At 35.5% G+C, this 17,740-nt stretch overlaps 3 protein-coding genes across 4 annotated transcripts; 1 reads left to right on the top strand and 2 right to left on the bottom strand.

Moving 5' to 3' along the window:
- Window positions 1-751: 751 nt before the first annotated feature.
- On the bottom strand, window positions 752-3,596 carry LOC116005962 (putative late blight resistance protein homolog R1A-10). The gene is made up of 2 exons (XM_031246195.1): window positions 1,026-3,596; window positions 752-910 (listed from the first exon to the last, which is right to left on the bottom strand). The coding sequence occupies exons 1-2, from the start codon at window positions 3,594-3,596 to the stop codon at window positions 752-754; spliced, it is 2,730 nt and encodes a 909-aa protein (XP_031102055.1).
- Window positions 3,597-7,124: 3,528 nt separating this feature from the next.
- Window positions 7,125-9,717, top strand: LOC116007043. 2 transcript variants are annotated; one of them, XM_031247617.1, is made up of 4 exons: window positions 7,125-7,310; window positions 7,987-8,090; window positions 8,301-8,423; window positions 8,661-9,717. In XM_031247617.1, the coding sequence occupies exons 2-4, from the start codon at window positions 8,016-8,018 to the stop codon at window positions 9,492-9,494; spliced, it is 1,032 nt and encodes a 343-aa protein (XP_031103477.1). In that variant the 5' UTR covers window positions 7,125-7,310; window positions 7,987-8,015; the 3' UTR covers window positions 9,495-9,717. The 2 variants fall into 2 exon arrangements, with proteins under 2 accessions (XP_031103477.1, XP_031103476.1); XM_031247616.1 differs by having other exon boundaries at window positions 7,127-7,310; window positions 7,987-8,423.
- A 3,032-nt stretch (window positions 9,718-12,749) lies between these two features.
- LOC116006898 lies at window positions 12,750-15,779 on the bottom strand. Its single transcript, XM_031247406.1, has 3 exons — window positions 15,621-15,779; window positions 14,290-14,787; window positions 12,750-13,628 (listed from the first exon to the last, which is right to left on the bottom strand). The coding sequence occupies exons 1-3, from the start codon at window positions 15,715-15,717 to the stop codon at window positions 13,087-13,089; spliced, it is 1,137 nt and encodes a 378-aa protein (XP_031103266.1). The 5' UTR covers window positions 15,718-15,779; the 3' UTR covers window positions 12,750-13,086.
- Between the last annotated feature and the right edge of the window lie 1,961 nt (window positions 15,780-17,740).

Below are 17,740 nucleotides of genomic sequence, written 5' to 3'. Positions count from 1 at the left end.
TCAACAATTATTTTATTTTATTTTATTTTTTCCGGTTTTGAATTGTAACAAGAACCGTTTGTACTATTTTGGTTCGGTTGCTACAGTATTAGGGTTAGATTCGAATCGAACTGTGATCATTCATACATATAAGCAATAATTTGTTAGAGAAAAAAATAAATGAAATACTTATTTTAAGGGTAAAAATGTCCATCTAACATAAAATGAAGAAAATCGTCACTTTAACATAACTGATATGAGGGAACAAATATGAATACTTGAATAATTCAGGAGAAAAAAGTATTATAAGCATATAACTCAGGCTGCAAAATGACGAGTTATGATATTACTATCAAAGTAAATGAATTGGATCACCAACAATATCATCATGGCCAAGAGAAAATCAGAAAATAAACAACATATATAGCAAATGACAATTGCCATTAGTCTGCCTTGCAGTTTTGGTCTTTGACCGTTAATCTTTCTTTCGGATCACGAAATAAATTATATTATCAGATGCCATTTACATCTACCACAATATGGACTATCGTGATAAATTTTCAATTTGAATCAAATGGTCAAATTAGTACAAACAAATAAAGTGTTTAATACAAATAACAGATGAATAAATTATTTGAGTCTGAACTGAGCATAAAGAATCCCTGGGATTTGAAGTCAACATTAGAGCCACCAATTTCTTCTTGGACCCAACCAAACCTAATGAAAGCAATGATACATGGACATATTGTTGGTAAGGCAACAAATTTCTCAGTCACATTTTATTCATCTTTAGAGCATTCAAAACTTTCTTCTTCAAAGCTTTCAACACTTTCTTCATTGGCAATTCAACACTTCCTCCTTCTGCAGTGCTTTCATTATTTGGCAACACAACACTTAATTCTTCATAGCTTTTATTATTTGGCAATTCAACCTAGAAAGTAATTCAACATGAGAACAATTTTAAAAAAAAAAATAAAAAATTAAAGATTAATCAGAAGACACAAAATTAATATTTAATCATGAATGTGAATAGGAAGGAGGAAGACCTTAGTTCCGAGATCGCGAATACAAATTCTACGAGGAGCTACCCTCCGTCGAAAGTCGTATGCAGAACATACAAGAGAAGAATAACAGCTTTCTAACACAATTAATTTCAGTGTTTCAATTTCTGCAAAAGCAATTGGAACTTTTTCTAAATCCCAGCAATATCTTAGGACTAGGCACGTGAGAACTGGGAAATGATCAGAAATTACAGTCCAGAATCTGAGATTTGAACACGCGATAAGCAGTACATTTAATCTCCGAAAGCCCCCCTTCTTTGGTTCCCACTTTGGACCGCAAAAAGCAAAATCCTTCAATTTCAATGACTCAAGGTTGGGCAATTTGCTAATTATATCCATCTTCTCCCAAGGAAGATAGGTATAACGAAGTGTCAACTTTTTTAGGTTTGGTGGAAAACTATTAGGAAGATAAAAGAGCCCATTTCTTCCCATTTCAAATTTTAACTTCTCAAGTAGATGTAAATAGATGAGGCTCTTAAGACAACTAGGCGCCAATTCACCCTCAATGTAAATCCCTAGTTCCTTTAGGTTTGGAACCATTCTAAAGTTTGGTTTTTGGTCCGAGCTAGCAACTTTTAACCAATAAAGAGTTTGTAGATTTTCTCGAACCAAGCTTGGGAGGTATTGTGAAGATCTCTTTTCAAGGTGCAAGTGCCTTAACTGTGGCAAATCCAAAATATCGCATGGCAGTTGCAAAGTATATTCTTTCATCCATGAACAAACAATGAGAATTTGCAAATTTTGAAGCTTAAACAATTGAAATTTGTAAAGAGAACCTATAGTCCTTAAAGCTAGGTATCTCAAATGAACCAAATCCTCAATCCCACTAGGGGTGCCATGAGAGTATGTTATTAAAGATAAATCCAATACTCTTAGCAATTTGAAACATGGATGTGCAAACTTGCATTTAGAAAGGTATACATCTTTACTTGTGTGAAGAATAATGGAACGGATTTTATTGGAAATTTGGTTCCCATGACTTGCTTGAGTGATTGGCCAATGACTTGATCCATAGCTTACCCAACGACTAGATTCTAGATTATGATTTTCATCAATGACGGACAACATGTTCTCCTTTTTAGCTTCTCTCACACAAATCTCATGCAATTGCTCATGAATCATACATGACTTGCTTTTGCCATCAATACTTCGCTTCTCAATTTGAACTAAACTTCTAGTAATAAGATCTTGCAAGTAACTCTCTGCCACTCCTTCCAAACTTTTATTCTTCTCTGGCTTCAGAAATCCCTCTACAATCCATAAGTTGATTAGTTTCTTAATAGGAATGTCCCTGCCTTCAGGGAGAACTCCAAAATAAAGAAAGCAAGCTTTCAAATGACTGGGCAAGTAGTTGTAGCTCAATGAAAGTATTCTTGAAGTTCTATTATTATCATCACTTTCTATTCCATCCAAAGCTTTAGCAACTTGTCTCCATATTTTTAATGACCTTTTGGCGGTGGTTAGAAGTCCAGCAATCACAAGAATTGATAGTGGTAATCCACGGCATTGCTGAACAATATGTAACCCAAGTTGCTCAAATTCGGGGGAGAAAAAAGCTCTTTCCCCAAGCACCTTCGACCGGAATAATTTCCAGCTACAAACTGTAGTTTGCAATTTGATGAAGTGTGGAAGCACACCTGGGCAAATATATGCAGCCACCTTTTCTAGCCGAGTAGTTATCAAGATTCGACTTCCATTAGAATTATGTGGAAAACATCCTTGGATAGCATCCCAAGCGGCGGTGCTCCATATGTTGTCTAAGACAATGAAATACCTCCGACCCATTAAACTTCCGCATATATGTGCTACTAACTGAGCATTGTCTTTGTTGGAGATTTCACTCGTGATTGGCAAAATACATCGTAAAAGACCAATGAGCATTTCTTTTACATTATGTTCTTTAGACACAAAAACCCATGCTTGAATTTGAAAGTGCTCCCGAATTTGATAAAGTGTATACAACTTTTTGGCTAAAGTAGTTTTTCCAATGCCTCCTACCCCCACAAGTGAGATAACTTCAACTTCTTGTTGACAAAAAAACCTGTTCCTTATTGTCTCTATTTCATCGTCGAACCCTACAATAATTTCATCCTCAGACTCTACAGCATTTTGTGAAGTTCCCACAACCATGATGTTCTCTTCCTTGAAATCATTTGTTGAAGAACCAACAAGTGAGGTGATATTTGTTTTTTGCACCAGGGTCTTTAGTTCAACTGCCTCAATATCTTTTACTACTTGTTGCAAGGTCTGATGAAGTCCTTTACAAGTCTCAACTACACACTTTCCTCTGTTAGCTGCCAAATAAACTTCTCTCAATTTTGATTCAATTTTACCTTCTGCTTCAGCAACCACATCTCTGATCTCTGCATCCAAAATTTGCTTAGCCTGAGGATCATCTGTTTTTGTACCAAATTCCTCTAGAAACGCTTGCAAAAAGCGGAGCTTGCCAGACAACAACATGATCATTTCTCTATCATCAATAATCATACATGAATTGGGCTTCAAAAGCTGTTGCTCTACTATTTCCAGTAGAGATGTTACAACAACAAAAGCCATTGGACAACTCTAAACTGTTCTTGAAACTCAAACCAGAGCTTTAGTCCCAATTGTTGTATCAAAAAACTGGAACGGGTATAGCAGAGATGGTTAGAACAATTGAACAAGAAATGCTTAGGGCATAGCACAAATGGTGAGAAGTGTTCTCTTTAAATTCAACAGCTGTTAGTCTCAACTAGTAATACAATTTCTAGGTTTTCAAATAATATATCATTCTACCTTCAAAACTAAAATAGTTGCAAAATATTTTATATCTAAGCAAAATATCGCTAGCTTTGCCAAAACTTTTGCCTAATTCCCAGTAGAGAGTTTACAACAGCAAAAGCTATTGAACAACTCTGAAGTGTTTCTGAAACTCAGATCAGATATCATATATCAAATTTATCAGTCTCAAGTATTAATTATGCATAGTCAAGACTACAAGCAACAAGCTCCACTAATTCGCTAAACCATCAAATTAAATCTTTTGAAGTGAATGTAAAAGAACTAACCTTCAGCTCTCTCTTGAAAATTCTTGTCTCACTGTTTCCTCTTTGGGTACACTTTGTCTGCCACAAACTGTGTTGAAATATCAAATATGTGTGCGAACGTCGGCTGAGGATAACAGAGGATTTACCGAAATGGGTTTCGGTGGAGTGTTGCCGGAAAGGCTGCGACTTGCTAGTGAGAAAGTGAAGGAGAGCAGAGAGCAGGGTCGTGGAATGTGTTTACTATTTGCTGGTATGGAATGTTTTGTCATGAAATAATTTAGTAAGTGAAGATTAAATTTTGAAAATAAGTATCCGTAAACAAGTTTTGAACTGAAAATTTAAAAACAGACAATTAAAACAAATGATAGAAAACAGAGAAGGTTAGTAAACGCTCCCTTAATATCATTTAGGGTACTCGGATCCTTCGAGTAGAGTTGTTTTGGCACATTTAGTTCTACACTTTTAAATTTATCATTCGCGATCCTTCGACTTTCAAATTGTTACCATCTGTAGTCTAAGTTAATCACCATCCTTCAAATATCAAATTTTAACAACTCATGGTCATTTAGGAGGATCACAGCTGGTTAAATTTTGAAGGTTAAAGGATCATGGGTAGTTAATTTGAACTACGGATGATAACAATTTGAAAGTCGAAGGACAATGCGTTGTCAATTTGAAAATTTATGACCAAACGTGATAAAACTATTATATTCGAAGGACCTCAAATGGTATTAACTCATATTTGAAATGGGCCTAACATTATAAATTTTATATTTTATATTTTGAAAAAATAAAATAACATTGAAAGAATAATCAATAAGAAAACATTTAACCCCGTGGGGTAGCTCAAGTGGCAAGTGAACTCTCTTTGTGGGGAAGAATTTCGAGAGAACCCATGATAGTATACAAAATAATGTAACTTCAGACTTCAGTACATACACAAATAATATACTTTTAATATATTAAAAATGTATATTTTAATTATGGTCATCACAACTATTCAAACTACAGTAGTTATACCGTGGACCATGGGTCATGGCTGATACTGCAGTTGTGTTGAAAGGATACTGCAGTTGTGTTGAACGGATACTGCAGTTGTGTTGAAAGGAAACTGCAGTTGCGCGTAACAGAGACCGTTTCATCCGTCTGGAACTGCAGTTGTGTTGAACTGATACTGCAGTTGTGTTGAACGGATAATGCAGTGGTTTTGAACGGATGAACGACCTCAGTTCCGCGCAACTGTAGTTCTTTTCAACACAACTACAGTATCAGTTCAACACAACTGCAGTATCCTTTTAACCCAACTGCACTATTAATTTACCTTGTTAACATTCATGCACCTAGGCACAACTAATGATAACGTTAGCTGCAACTAGTTATAATGTTAGATGCACTTAGTATTGATGCTCAGTGTACATTTTACTTGCACATGTAACACATTTTACTTGCACTTATAATACATTTTACTTGCACTTAGGTGCACTATATGAAACTGTTATTTGCACTTGTAATACATTTTACTTGCACTTCGATGTTCAAATATTTACGAAAATGTCATCGCGTTTTTTTTTTAAATCAGTATTTCTCATCTGTTAGATCTGGACACGTGGACGGATATCATGCATTCTCAGTTCTCTCATGGGCGCACCGTTCTCATTTGAACGCGATCCTCTCCCTCTCTCTCTCTCTCTCTCTCTCTCTCTCTCTCTCTCTCTCTCTCTCTATATATATATATATATATATATATATATATATATATATATATATATATATATATATATATATATATATATATATATATATATATCGCTCCTATGAAAATACTATCCCACATAAAAACTATGGAATGGAGAGATGGTACATATAGAAAATAAGTAATAAATAGCTATGATTAAAATTCAACACTCTAAATTCATGCGCTTAATTAACAATCCAAATCCCCCTAACATCAACTAAGGGTCAAATTTGTCCATACAAAATTTCAAACCTCTGTCAAAATAGGTAAGTTAATAACAAAATATATTATTTCTTAGTTATTAAATCTTTTTATTTAAACAATAACTAATAATTATTATTAAATATAACAAAATCTGATTGTTTTGGTAATGCCTGGTGATTTAATTTAACGAGACAAATACGTAGACACAAAGGACAACAAACGGGATATTGTGTTGTGCTCTAGGAGACTATGTGCACTCACTAAAAACATCAATAGGCTAATGAGGTCTAAAAGAAACGTAATTGAATTATTATACATACTTATCGTGAGCAAAATCAAGTGGCCAATACCTTAGCCAAGGTAGCCTTAAATGGTGGTATCTTGACAGGTGCGAATTCAATGACCCTCCTACCCCAGTAAGAGAAGTTTTCTTCAACGACCAACTAGGAGCTATTGTTCAATGTCGATCATGTTATTGTTAGGAGGCAATAACTTTCTCGGGGTCCCCNAAAAAAAAAAAAAAAAAAAAAAAAAAAAAAAAAAAACTTTCTTTCAAAATATGTAACATGTGTTGGACATGGATGTAATAGACAACCCCTCACCCGCCCCAAAAAAAGAGCCCAAATGAAATGAATATGGCCCAATACAAATACATATGTTCATCAATCCAACTAATAAATTATAAAAATTAAACCATTAAAAAAAAAACCTTCACCCAACAATCATTATCTTAACCAACAAATAACTTAACAAACAAATCATACTAAATAATAAATAAATACACATAAAATTAATAGAGAGAAATCTAAATTATAATTATAATACTATTTAATTATCACGTCAAACCTAATCAAACTAAAATTAAACCACTTTTGAAAACATTTCGGTTTCTCCATTCCATCATCACCAACGTTGAAACAGATCGTGTGCACCACGCACCAAGTCAGGAGCGTGGCTTAGTAACTCCCTACACTTACACGACGATTTATGATAGGTGTCGTGCGTTACGCACAATCCTATTTTCTGGTTAATTTTTAGTTTTTTAAATTATTATTTATAAAGTTAAACTAAAACCACCTTTTGACCTGATCTTCCAACAATACCCTCACGACTCCACGACCCATATTTATTCACTGCTCCAAGTTTAAAGTTTTCCCCAATTTTATCATCATCTCGACCAGCACAATCTGAAACAAACCCTAGTAACTCCCAATTCAATTTGGATCGTCGCAGATAATACAGAAGGCAATCAAGAGCTCAAGGGAGCAGATTTTATCAAAAGATTTCTTTCAATTTCTCGAAAAGGTGAGTTTTTTCTTCGGTTGAATTTCATGTGTAGCAATATTATTTGTTTTTATTTTATTTTATTTTTGTAAGTTTCAGTTTTGATTGATTGATTTTGGTTTTGTTTTGTTGCCTTAATTCATACTGGTTATAAATTTTTATATTTACCAATTTGTTGTTTTATTTTTTTGTGCAATTTCTGTTTGATGGGTATATATTTGTGATCAACTGTTATTAGAGCTTAATCTGAGTACTTAATTCTTTGCTAATGAAATTTTAGTTATGTATCCTAATTCCTAACGTTTATTTTTGGATTGGCAAGCTGATCAGTTTTATTTATGTATTTATTTATTTATTTTTATGCTATGCCAAGGATCATTGTTGAGCAATTACTTTTATCTTGTGCCTCTTTTTTAGATTCGTTCTGTAAAGATTATGCCTTTCGTCTTTTTATTCCATGTTTGACAAAGCTTTCAGTATACACTGTTTCACTGTTAACATCTTATTCCCTTGTAAATTTTCATTAGATTTGATTTGAAAGAGTTTAGTATATTATTGTATAATGTTGATTGTGTTTGTAGAGTTTTTTAAAAATCTATTTTGTATTTTTGTCCAGAAGATGTATGTTTGATTTTCATATTGATTGTGTGATGGAATTGCATTTGCCTGCTTCTCACTGGCTTTTATTTACAATCAGGTTGCTTTATTTGAAGAATCACAGCCACAATGAGGCTTAAAAGTGGTTACAAAGTGGAGGTAATGAACACCTCGGAGGTGCCAATCTCGTGGCATACTGCTGAGGTACTTTCTGGAAATGATCATACCTACACTGTGAGATATGATTCTTGTTCCATGTTTAGAAGTCCATCAAGGAAGGTGAAAATTCCTAGGAAGCTTATTAGACCTTGCCCCCCTCCAGTCCGAAGTGGAGAAAATTGGGTAGTTGGTGACCTTGTGGAGGTATGTTTATCTAATGAAGAATACTCATGGAAAGTTGCATGTGTTCTCAAGGTTTTGAGAGGAGATCATTATTTGGTGAGACTACTTGGATGCTCTGAGGAATTTTCCATCCACAGATCACAGATGAGAAGCCGACAATATTGGCAAGATGGAAAATGGGTTTTGCTGCCTAAGGTACTTTTGGCCTTGTCTCTGCAATTATGAGAGTTTTTCTTTTTTAATGAATAAGTTGATAACATTATTTAGATTTAGTATTAGACCGGATAAATGCAGTTTCATTATGTTACTGGCTAGTTGATTTATTAAAAAAAAAAAAAAGAAAACTAATGCACACAGAAATATTTATTTTCAGTTTTCTTTGCGACATGGCTTCAATAAGATTCTAATCTGCTATTTTTCTTCCTTTAACAGGGTTCTGGAAATTTTAAAGCTCTAAAAGCACATAAATTATCATCTTATAATTGTCATAAAAAGTTGAACTTCCAGTCACCTTCATCTGATCATTGGGCTAATGTACGTGGAGGAAAGGAGTGTTTTGCCTCTGAAGACATCACTAGATTGCAGGACTCTCATGTGGTCTCTTCAAGATCCTTGAAGCGGGAGTCTCCTTACTACTCATCCACTGTTGAATCATATCCTGGAAACTCTCAGAAGCTAAGAGCCTTGGAGACAAATTGCAAGAGACAAAGAGTAGTAGCTCCATCACAATCACTTGAAAAGGTAGATGCTGTTGCTTACCCAAGAGAAACACTGGGTGAAAAATACATGCATACTTCCGTTAATGTTATATCAAATGGATATAATGAAATGTACGAAGAAAAACTACATGGTGTCTTTTGTCATTCCTCATCGACAACCTCAGAATTTAGTGATTCTGATAGTGGTAGCTCTGTTGGTAGTTGTAGTGTTGCTAGCAATAGTCAAATTAATCCTGGTTTCCATTTTGTTCCAGTTCATCGTAAAGTGTCAGATGCCCTTGTCAGTGATGCAGAGTCAGTTTGTCCTTTAGGAGATGAGGATTCAAGTCATTCCCTTCTTCCAGATGATGGTTTGGGAGAAACTATTCATAGGTTAGAGTTGCAAGCTTATCGCTGCACTCTGCAGGCATTATATGCTTCTGGACCCTTAACTTGGGAAAAAGAAGCATTATTAACAAATCTCCTTACTGAACTCCATATTTCAGATGATGAACATTTGACAGAGCTAAAAAACCTAATATCTGCTAAGGCACCATATGATAATTAGGATTCATGTCTCTTCTGTTCTAGTTGGGTAATTTTCATCCCTCTTCCCTATATATTTTAAAAAGCAAGGTTGCACTTTGTATATTTAGTCTTGTTATTTCTCAGATTTTTTGGGAAGTTGATTTTTGTAACTATGGGATTATGTAATATTTATTATAAAAAAAATTACAGAAATGTTGCATTGAAATGACTCAAATGAGTATATGGATTCATGTTTCCTGTAACTACTATTCTTTTTCATTTATGTATTTGAGATGTGTGAATCTGCTTAATTTTTGGCATGCATGCATGCTTGGACTGAAGTACATTTACTCTCTCCACACTGCTTGGCAGCATATGAATTCTGCTTTTAAGGATATTTTTGATTAGCCTCCCTGCATTTTCCAGGGACACTGGTGGATGCATGATGCGTCCCTTTCTTAATTCAAAAGTGATGCCTGGGGTTACCAGCCATTCTATTGGAACATACTACAGGACAATGCATCCATCCAATTTCCACACAATATGTTCAATCCCTGGTATTATTTACTCTATTGGTTGTTATACACTATTTAGTTCATGCTGCGGGATTTCTTTTGTCTGGTTTTTTCTTGAAGGTAGCCTCTGGTAAGCTGACATTGCTCACTTATTGATAGGTCCATTATTTATATCTTCATCAAAATAGTATTACTTTTGTGCTGATTCTGGATGCATTTCAATTTTCAATGGAATGGTGCATTTCTAGAATGTCTATCTACTTCTATGACTGATGAACTTTTAACAATACCCTTTTCCCCTAACCTGTTGGAAATTCATTTTTAGTGTTAGTAGCTTCATTTACTTTTCATTCCCGCAACATCCTTAAAATTTGTAAATAAAGAAGGTACAATTTCAAGTTCAGTGAATTGCTGCCAACACTTATGAGGTTGAATTGGCATTTGGATAGCCGAGGTCTCAGGTTCAAGTCTAACGTCATATATTTTATGAGTGCGGTTATTGTTTTTGTGCTTTTTTCCATGAGTGCGGTTATTGTTTTTGTGCTTTTTTCCATGCTTATTTGGTGAGCATAATCGGACTTATTGGGCTTAGTGGTAATCTTGGGTTTGAATGATTTGTAAATTTGTTGATAATAATGATTAGATTTAAACAAATAAATTGAATAAATGATTAGTCTCTAATCTCTAGGTTTAGATGAACAATTTCTGATTGAAGTCATTTAGTAGTACCACTAACCACTGCCTGCTATTCTATAACACTGTTGAAATACAATAGTTTAGGATCCATTGCAATTTACTACATATAAATTTTCCAGTGCACTTTACCCCCTGAACTTTGTATAGTGTTTACCTGCACATCAGCCTGATCCTACGACTCTGCCAGGTACTTCTTTTGAATACATGCTGTAAATCGATGCTTCTGTCCTTATTGTTAATTGTGGTATTCGTTTGTTGTGGACTACCTTCATTAACATTCATGTAAATGGTGAAGGTTGAGCTATTATATCTGAACCACCATCTTCTTCTTCTTCTTCTTATACTTTATTCATTGTCAGACTGCTAATAACTGTTGTGATTCTAGGGCATCGAGGCAGTGGTGTTGTTCCGAATAAGGGACAACTCTCAAACTGCTAATAACTGTTGTGGTTCTATCTGGCTGCAGTCTGAATGCTCTACCTTGGGCATCGAGGCAGTGGTGTTGTTCCGAATAAGGGACAACTCTCGAACAGAGAGAATAAAACATCATATTTTGGGTGACAATGTAACTTGTTGCGACTGTTTCTAGGAGTTTAACATGTTGATGTGAGACTGGAGAAAGTGTTGGCAAGAGTTGAATGCTTTTCTTGTTTTCTTGGAATCTGCAAAGTAGAGAGAACGTGCCTTTGTCAAGCATCATGGCTCCATTAAAACCTTTCTATTTCCTTCTGCAAAATGCCTGTTTTTTGTAGACTACTTTTTTTTTTTTTTTTTTTAAAATAAACTTTTTGTGCTTGAATGTACCATTTATTGGACGTTCAAATTCAGTGAGATTAATGTCAACTTGTGCCATGGCGCATTTCAATTTACATAAATTTGTATACTTTTATCAGTTTTTTGCCAAAGATTTTGGCTGTGCTTTGATTTCAATTTTCTTATATGGCAAAAACTTGTGTGAGACGATCTCACCGGCTTCAATTTGTGAGACGGGTTGGATTTTTGATTAATGAGGTCAAAGATTTGACCTATTAATGAAATATTTGATCTGACCCGTCTCACAGATTGAGATCCGTGAGACGGTCTTACACAAGTGTTACCCATCATATATCTATGTGGGTATGTGTGAAAACCTATTTTATTGGGTGAGTTCATTTGCTAGAGTGGTTGACCCTTGCAAGAGTGGTTGTTTGATCACACCTGGTTGACCCTTTTTGGTCACATTATATGGTCATACAATTTTTAATTTGTACTTAATCAATGATAAGAATATGACTCATAATTCAATCTAATTTACACTATCAACTACTATTATTCTTATTCTTATGTTTTACTTTATTTTTTATAAAATCACATTTAGTTTATTGGTGAACAAACTCCAACTTTTGTTTTTTAGAGTATTCCCAATGGGGGATTCTTCACCATTTTTGAGAAAAATTGATTACTTGGAAGAGGGGTAAGAGAAAGTAGACTTTTTTTTTGGCTAAATACTCAATTTTGCATAGTTTTTGAGCTTTCAGTTAGTCGAATACTACTTTAAGTTCTTTATTTTTCAAATATTATTATGGAGCATTATTTAATTGTTTTTTCTCTTTTCTCTCATTTTATAATAAATTTGATAAAAGCTTGTCAAAATCTCCAAACCATTAGAAATGTCCTTACAATCAATGGGGATTATAGGCCAACTTGTTTAGCCGAAGAATAAGAATGGAGGCCTAAATGCTCATTAAAAAAGTAAGAGTGCCAAAGCCAACATCAAGGGACATGGCCGAGGGAGGGCCTAATCCATACAAGCCTTGGAATGACATGTTTATGCCACAATAGCATGTGGCCTGCCATCAATCTAACCCAACATGTTCCCCCTCAATTCAACCTTTATTTAGGTTTGTAAGGTGTTTGTCATTATTCATCAATAATTGTCTAATTACACCTCTTACACGGTTACACCAATTCAACTCCCTCAAAAGCCACTTATGGACCTTCTCAATCTAAACAAGCCAGATCAAGTACGAATAATCTAGACTGATTAAGTAGTGGTAATGTGTTTTATCTTAAATCAAAGAAATATATTTTCATTCAACAAAACTAAACTCGGAGTTAATTATATTATGAATTTTCTCCATTATTGTGTTGAATTACATAATATAGCACTGAGCAAAACACAATATACATACATATATCTTTTCAACTTTCAATAGCTTAATCATATTATATATAGAGATAGATTATCAAAGTATGCAAGTAACATGCATGCTTAGCTTAGCTTCTTGAAGGTACATATATATATATATATTAAAAGCTAATATATATATAAAACTCTCCCCGTCATCACTTCAAACTACCAACAAAAATCTCCTTAGTATAATCAAACAATCATAAAACAACCTCGTACGTAGGCAAATGCCGCCGGCGCCGGCGTGTACTTCAGGCGAGTCTCCGGTGAGGGTTACGAACGCTGACGAGTTTGACGAAGTCAACGACGGGGCCACAGAGCGAGACGAAATCGTCGCTCCGGGTGTGATAATACGTGCTGAAGAACATAACCCGGGTCCGGTTCGCGGTGGCCCTGAACCGGAGCTTGGCCGGTTTGAAGCCGCCTTGGCCCTTTGACTCGTAGGGGACCTTGAGCGTGGAGGGCCCTGCGAAGGCCTCGACCACCATGGACCCCTCGCACTTGTTGCTGGCGTCGCCGACGAGGAACGTGAGGTCGTAGAATTTGCCGGCGACGGTGCGCGCGATCTGGGTGACGGCGCTCTCTTTCCCGGCCACCAGTTCCACCGCCCTCCGGCCGTGCGGCACGCTGAAGTGCTCCGCGTCTATGTATTTCACGGCTTTCAGAGACTCCACCGTCCACGCCGGTAGCGGCGAGTGGTCGTCCTCCGTGAACGGCGGGCAAAGAACGCCGGTGTCTACCTTCGGAAACACGTATGGGCCCTCCTCAAAATCCCAATTTTTTAACAAGTTCACTGCAAAATAAATAATATAAATCAATAGTTATGACATGGACCTAGTTCACAGATGAATTCGAATCAAAATATATATTGAATATTCACAATTTACATACGAAATGTTCCCAATTTAAATTATAAGCACTCAGTATGTTCACTGTTGCAAAAATCAACTGCCCACTAGGTCTTCCTAGACTGAGACGAATTTTTCCCTAGGCGTCCACCTAAGTGTCTTGCGGCCTAGCGCTTAACTCGGCCGAATTCAGCTAAGTTAACTTACCCAACTAAACAGAGTTAACCGAGTTAACTTGGGCGAGTCATCCTTGTAAATTATTTTTATTATATTTATATTTATTTATTTATATAAATAAGATAAGTAAGATATATATATATAATATAATATATGACATACGCCTACACACATACTTTTTTTTATTTTTATAAGTCGTTGCTTAGGTACCACTTAAGCACCCAACGCTAGTCTACTGCTCGACTAGTGCTTAGCGCCTATTGTAACCCTGCATATGTAAATTGTGAACATTTAATATATAAAATTGTGAATATTTAGTACGTAAATTGTGGATACTAACACCTAAATGAGTCATGAGATACTATGTAGGATTGCGACTACTATTGGAAAAACTTGATTAAAATAAGGATTTAAACTGAGGAAACATACCGTTGGTAGGTTTGGGAGGATACAATGTTCGGATCGCAACAGAATCGATGAGCGGACCGCAAGCCGGGTCCTCCTCCACGCCGGGGTTGTGAATTATGATCTCAGCCTGGGCATTTTCAGCCTGGAAAGCCCAGGCGTAGCAATCCCAGCCGTTGATACTGTACAGCGTTTGGATGGGCAGCACGCCGGAGTCCGGCGCCACCGTGATGTTCAGCCTCTCCTCCTGAGCGCAAGTCCGGGCGGCGCAGAACGTGATGGAGTAGTACATCCCTTTGGAGACGTTCAGCGTTTGCTTGATTGAAGCCTCGTTGCCCAGCCGCACGGCGGCGAAGCCCTCCGGCACCACTAGTTGCATGTCGCCTTGCTTTTGCCCCGCCTGAATGTACTCCACGAACCCCGTGACGGTCCATCCCGGAACGGCGTCGTGTCGGGTCACGATTGTGCCGTTTAGGTCCGTTTTCTTCACCGGAGCTTCGAAGTTTCCGTTCACTAGTAGTCCTGTGAGTCATATTTTTACCATTCAAAAATCAATCAAAATGGAGTCCAATTAATCACGCTCACGTGCCTTTCACGTCGGTGCACGTGCACCTCACCTCGCTAAAACGTGAAAAATGTTGCAGTAATTCCTCGCATTCACAGTAAAAACGCTACTTTTTACAAAAACTGTCAACTGCAAATACAGAATGTGTAAACTACAGATACAGAATCACGTTTGATAATTAATTGGTGGAAGGACAATAATCACGTTCACATTGGAGTTCGGGAGGGACAAAAATCTTATAACAAAGAGCATAGCTGTTCAGTCCGACACCTACGTAATACGAACTACCTAAGTCATGAGTACTAAATGCTTGTCTGTAATTGACATGAACACCCTTTCATCTAGAGTCACAGGCTCAACCGGACGAGGTTATTTTAGTCATTTAATAGATGTACATGCAACACTTGGGACCAATAGGCCATAGAGAAACAGGCTACCAATTAGCCAATCTGTAACCTTCATAAATGACCCAGTCCGATAGTGACTGCCACCACCAATATTTTCTCTTCTTTTATTTTTCCAAAAAAAAGGTAAAAATACAAAATTCATAAATGTTTTCCAGAAATAAATGACGAGTTTTCAATGAAATTATTTTATGCACCTAACCAACTAATATATTTATTATTGTAAGAATATTAATTTGAATAGGATTCAAGTAGTACAATTATGAATAATGCGGCAAAGATTTTGAAGCATATAAGTGCAAAAGTAGTGGAAATTAAGTGTGAATATAAATAGGTAATAATGGGAGCTAGGTGATATGGATGCCGGAGAGAGAAGAGGAGCTTACCGTCGATGAGGGCGGTGGAGATTTGGCAGGCGGCGGAGAGCAGCACCGCCAGTAAAACAACCGCTTGCGCTTTTGAACTACTACTCTGCATTTTCATTTGGCTTTTGAAAAGTGAGAAAGGGAGGAGAGAGTCTGAAAAGGGGGATTCGTGTTTTGGTTTGAAATGAGGTGTCCTTTTATGCATGCCCACCCTCAATAAGGGGCATGGATTTTGGGGTTATTGCAATTTTGTCCCTATAGTTTTTTCTTTATCCTTTTTTGTTCAAAAAAAAATTGCTATCCAAAACATATATATACAGTAATAATCAAACAAAACCACCACTCCCCGCGAGTCCCGTGAGACTTTTCATAAATGCACACAAACTACTATATGAATACACATATATTAGATTGTGCGCAAGTTGTCCAACATAAATACACACAAGCTACCTTTTTGTGCATTTATGTAGTAACTTTTGTACATTTACGAAGGGTCTCACGAGACTCACGAAAACAGGTGAATGCACATATTTAAAAATGTCACATATTTAAGTAGAAAGTAATGAAAATATATTTAGAATATTTTAAAATTGAGTACTTGAATTAAGATGCACCGGTTTTCGTAATATAACAATTTTATAACTAAAACTAAACTAATGTTGAAAAGTATATACCAAATGCCTCAATAGTTCAACTAAAAGTATAAATAAATCTTTTAGTTTGTGTACTAAGACATGCATCATTTCAAGAAAATTAAACCAACTCTAAATTTCACTTACAGACCAATGTTTGTTTACCAGCTTGTCAATTCTTCATGTTTAATTTGTATTTATTACCACGTAATGTCACTTTTACCCCTTCACATAATATATGTTCATCATTTAACAAAATCCCACATCTTGGCAAACATGGCAATTCAACATAGCAATAGTTGGAGTTAATTGATTGAGCCTCTGCTAAAAAGAATGTGAACAACTGATCATTTGGAAATTCCTAGACCGAGAAGAATAGTTTGGGGTCTAGTGACACGAAGTAGATTGAGAAAATAATTATGAACACATATTACATTGTAACAGAGTCAGTATGTAGTACTCGATAAAAAACGTATCACCTTAACCATTTACAGTTGCGAGTGTAGAGTAGGTTTTTAGTGGCCATTTTACTCTTTTCTACATGTTTCTATAACTTTTCTCTTTTTTTTTTTTTGGGTTTTAATTTTAGAATACAATCAGTATGTAGTACTTGAGAAAAAAGTATCACCTTAACCATTTACAGTTGCGAGTGTGAGTAGGTTTTTAGTGGTCATTTTACTCTTTTCTACATGTTTTTATAATTTTCCTCTTTTTTGTTTTGGGTTTTAATTTTAGAAATTCTATGAAATGGGGTCTAATTGTGGAAAATAATTTATCTAGGTCGACAGAAGCTGATGAATGTCACATGCACTTTCCTCCCAAAATGATGCAAAGCATCTAAGACTAGGACCGTGACACTTTTTTTTTTTTTTTTCCCCTTAAGATTATCTAAAAGGCCCATTTTTCTACTAGTCAAAAAATACAAAAATCCATTATTGCGTTTTATTTGTACATTGTCTTCTTTGGACATGAGATCATAACAGCTCATCAATAAATTATTTCAGAAAATTTTTTATTTTCAAGATAGAAGAAGAGTGCATATCGTGATATATATATGACGGTCTTGCAGTGATAAAATTCATAAAAATTGTCACTTTCATATGCTATACTGTTTGATTATATATGTCAGAAAAATTAATATTTATATTTTATAATAGTCTTTTTGAGATATATATAATTTTAAATATGTTCATTATTCTTAATTTTAATCGAGTTAAAGTAGATTCAGGTTCTTTTAAATTATCTTTACATTTTTAAATTAAAGAATTGGTCCAAGTTTAATTTAGTTCAAAATTTAATTACTACTGTCCATGTTGATTAGGCATATGGAGATTGAACGAAATATTTATTTTAGTGCCTTTGTTGACGGTCGAAGCAATATCTACAATGAAACTTTCAATATCTATCCTATCATCCTTTAAAATTTTATATTTATATAGTTACCCATCATATGTGTCATGTGGTCATGACCTATTTAATACACAGTATACTTTGATTTATATAGCTACC

The sequence above is a fragment of the Ipomoea triloba genome, chromosome 15, assembly GCF_003576645.1.
Source record: "Ipomoea triloba cultivar NCNSP0323 chromosome 15, ASM357664v1".
Classification (NCBI taxonomy): domain Eukaryota; kingdom Viridiplantae; phylum Streptophyta; class Magnoliopsida; order Solanales; family Convolvulaceae; genus Ipomoea; species Ipomoea triloba.
The sequence above is the reverse complement of the archived record's forward strand: the minus strand, read 5'-3'. Positions and strand labels throughout refer to the sequence as shown.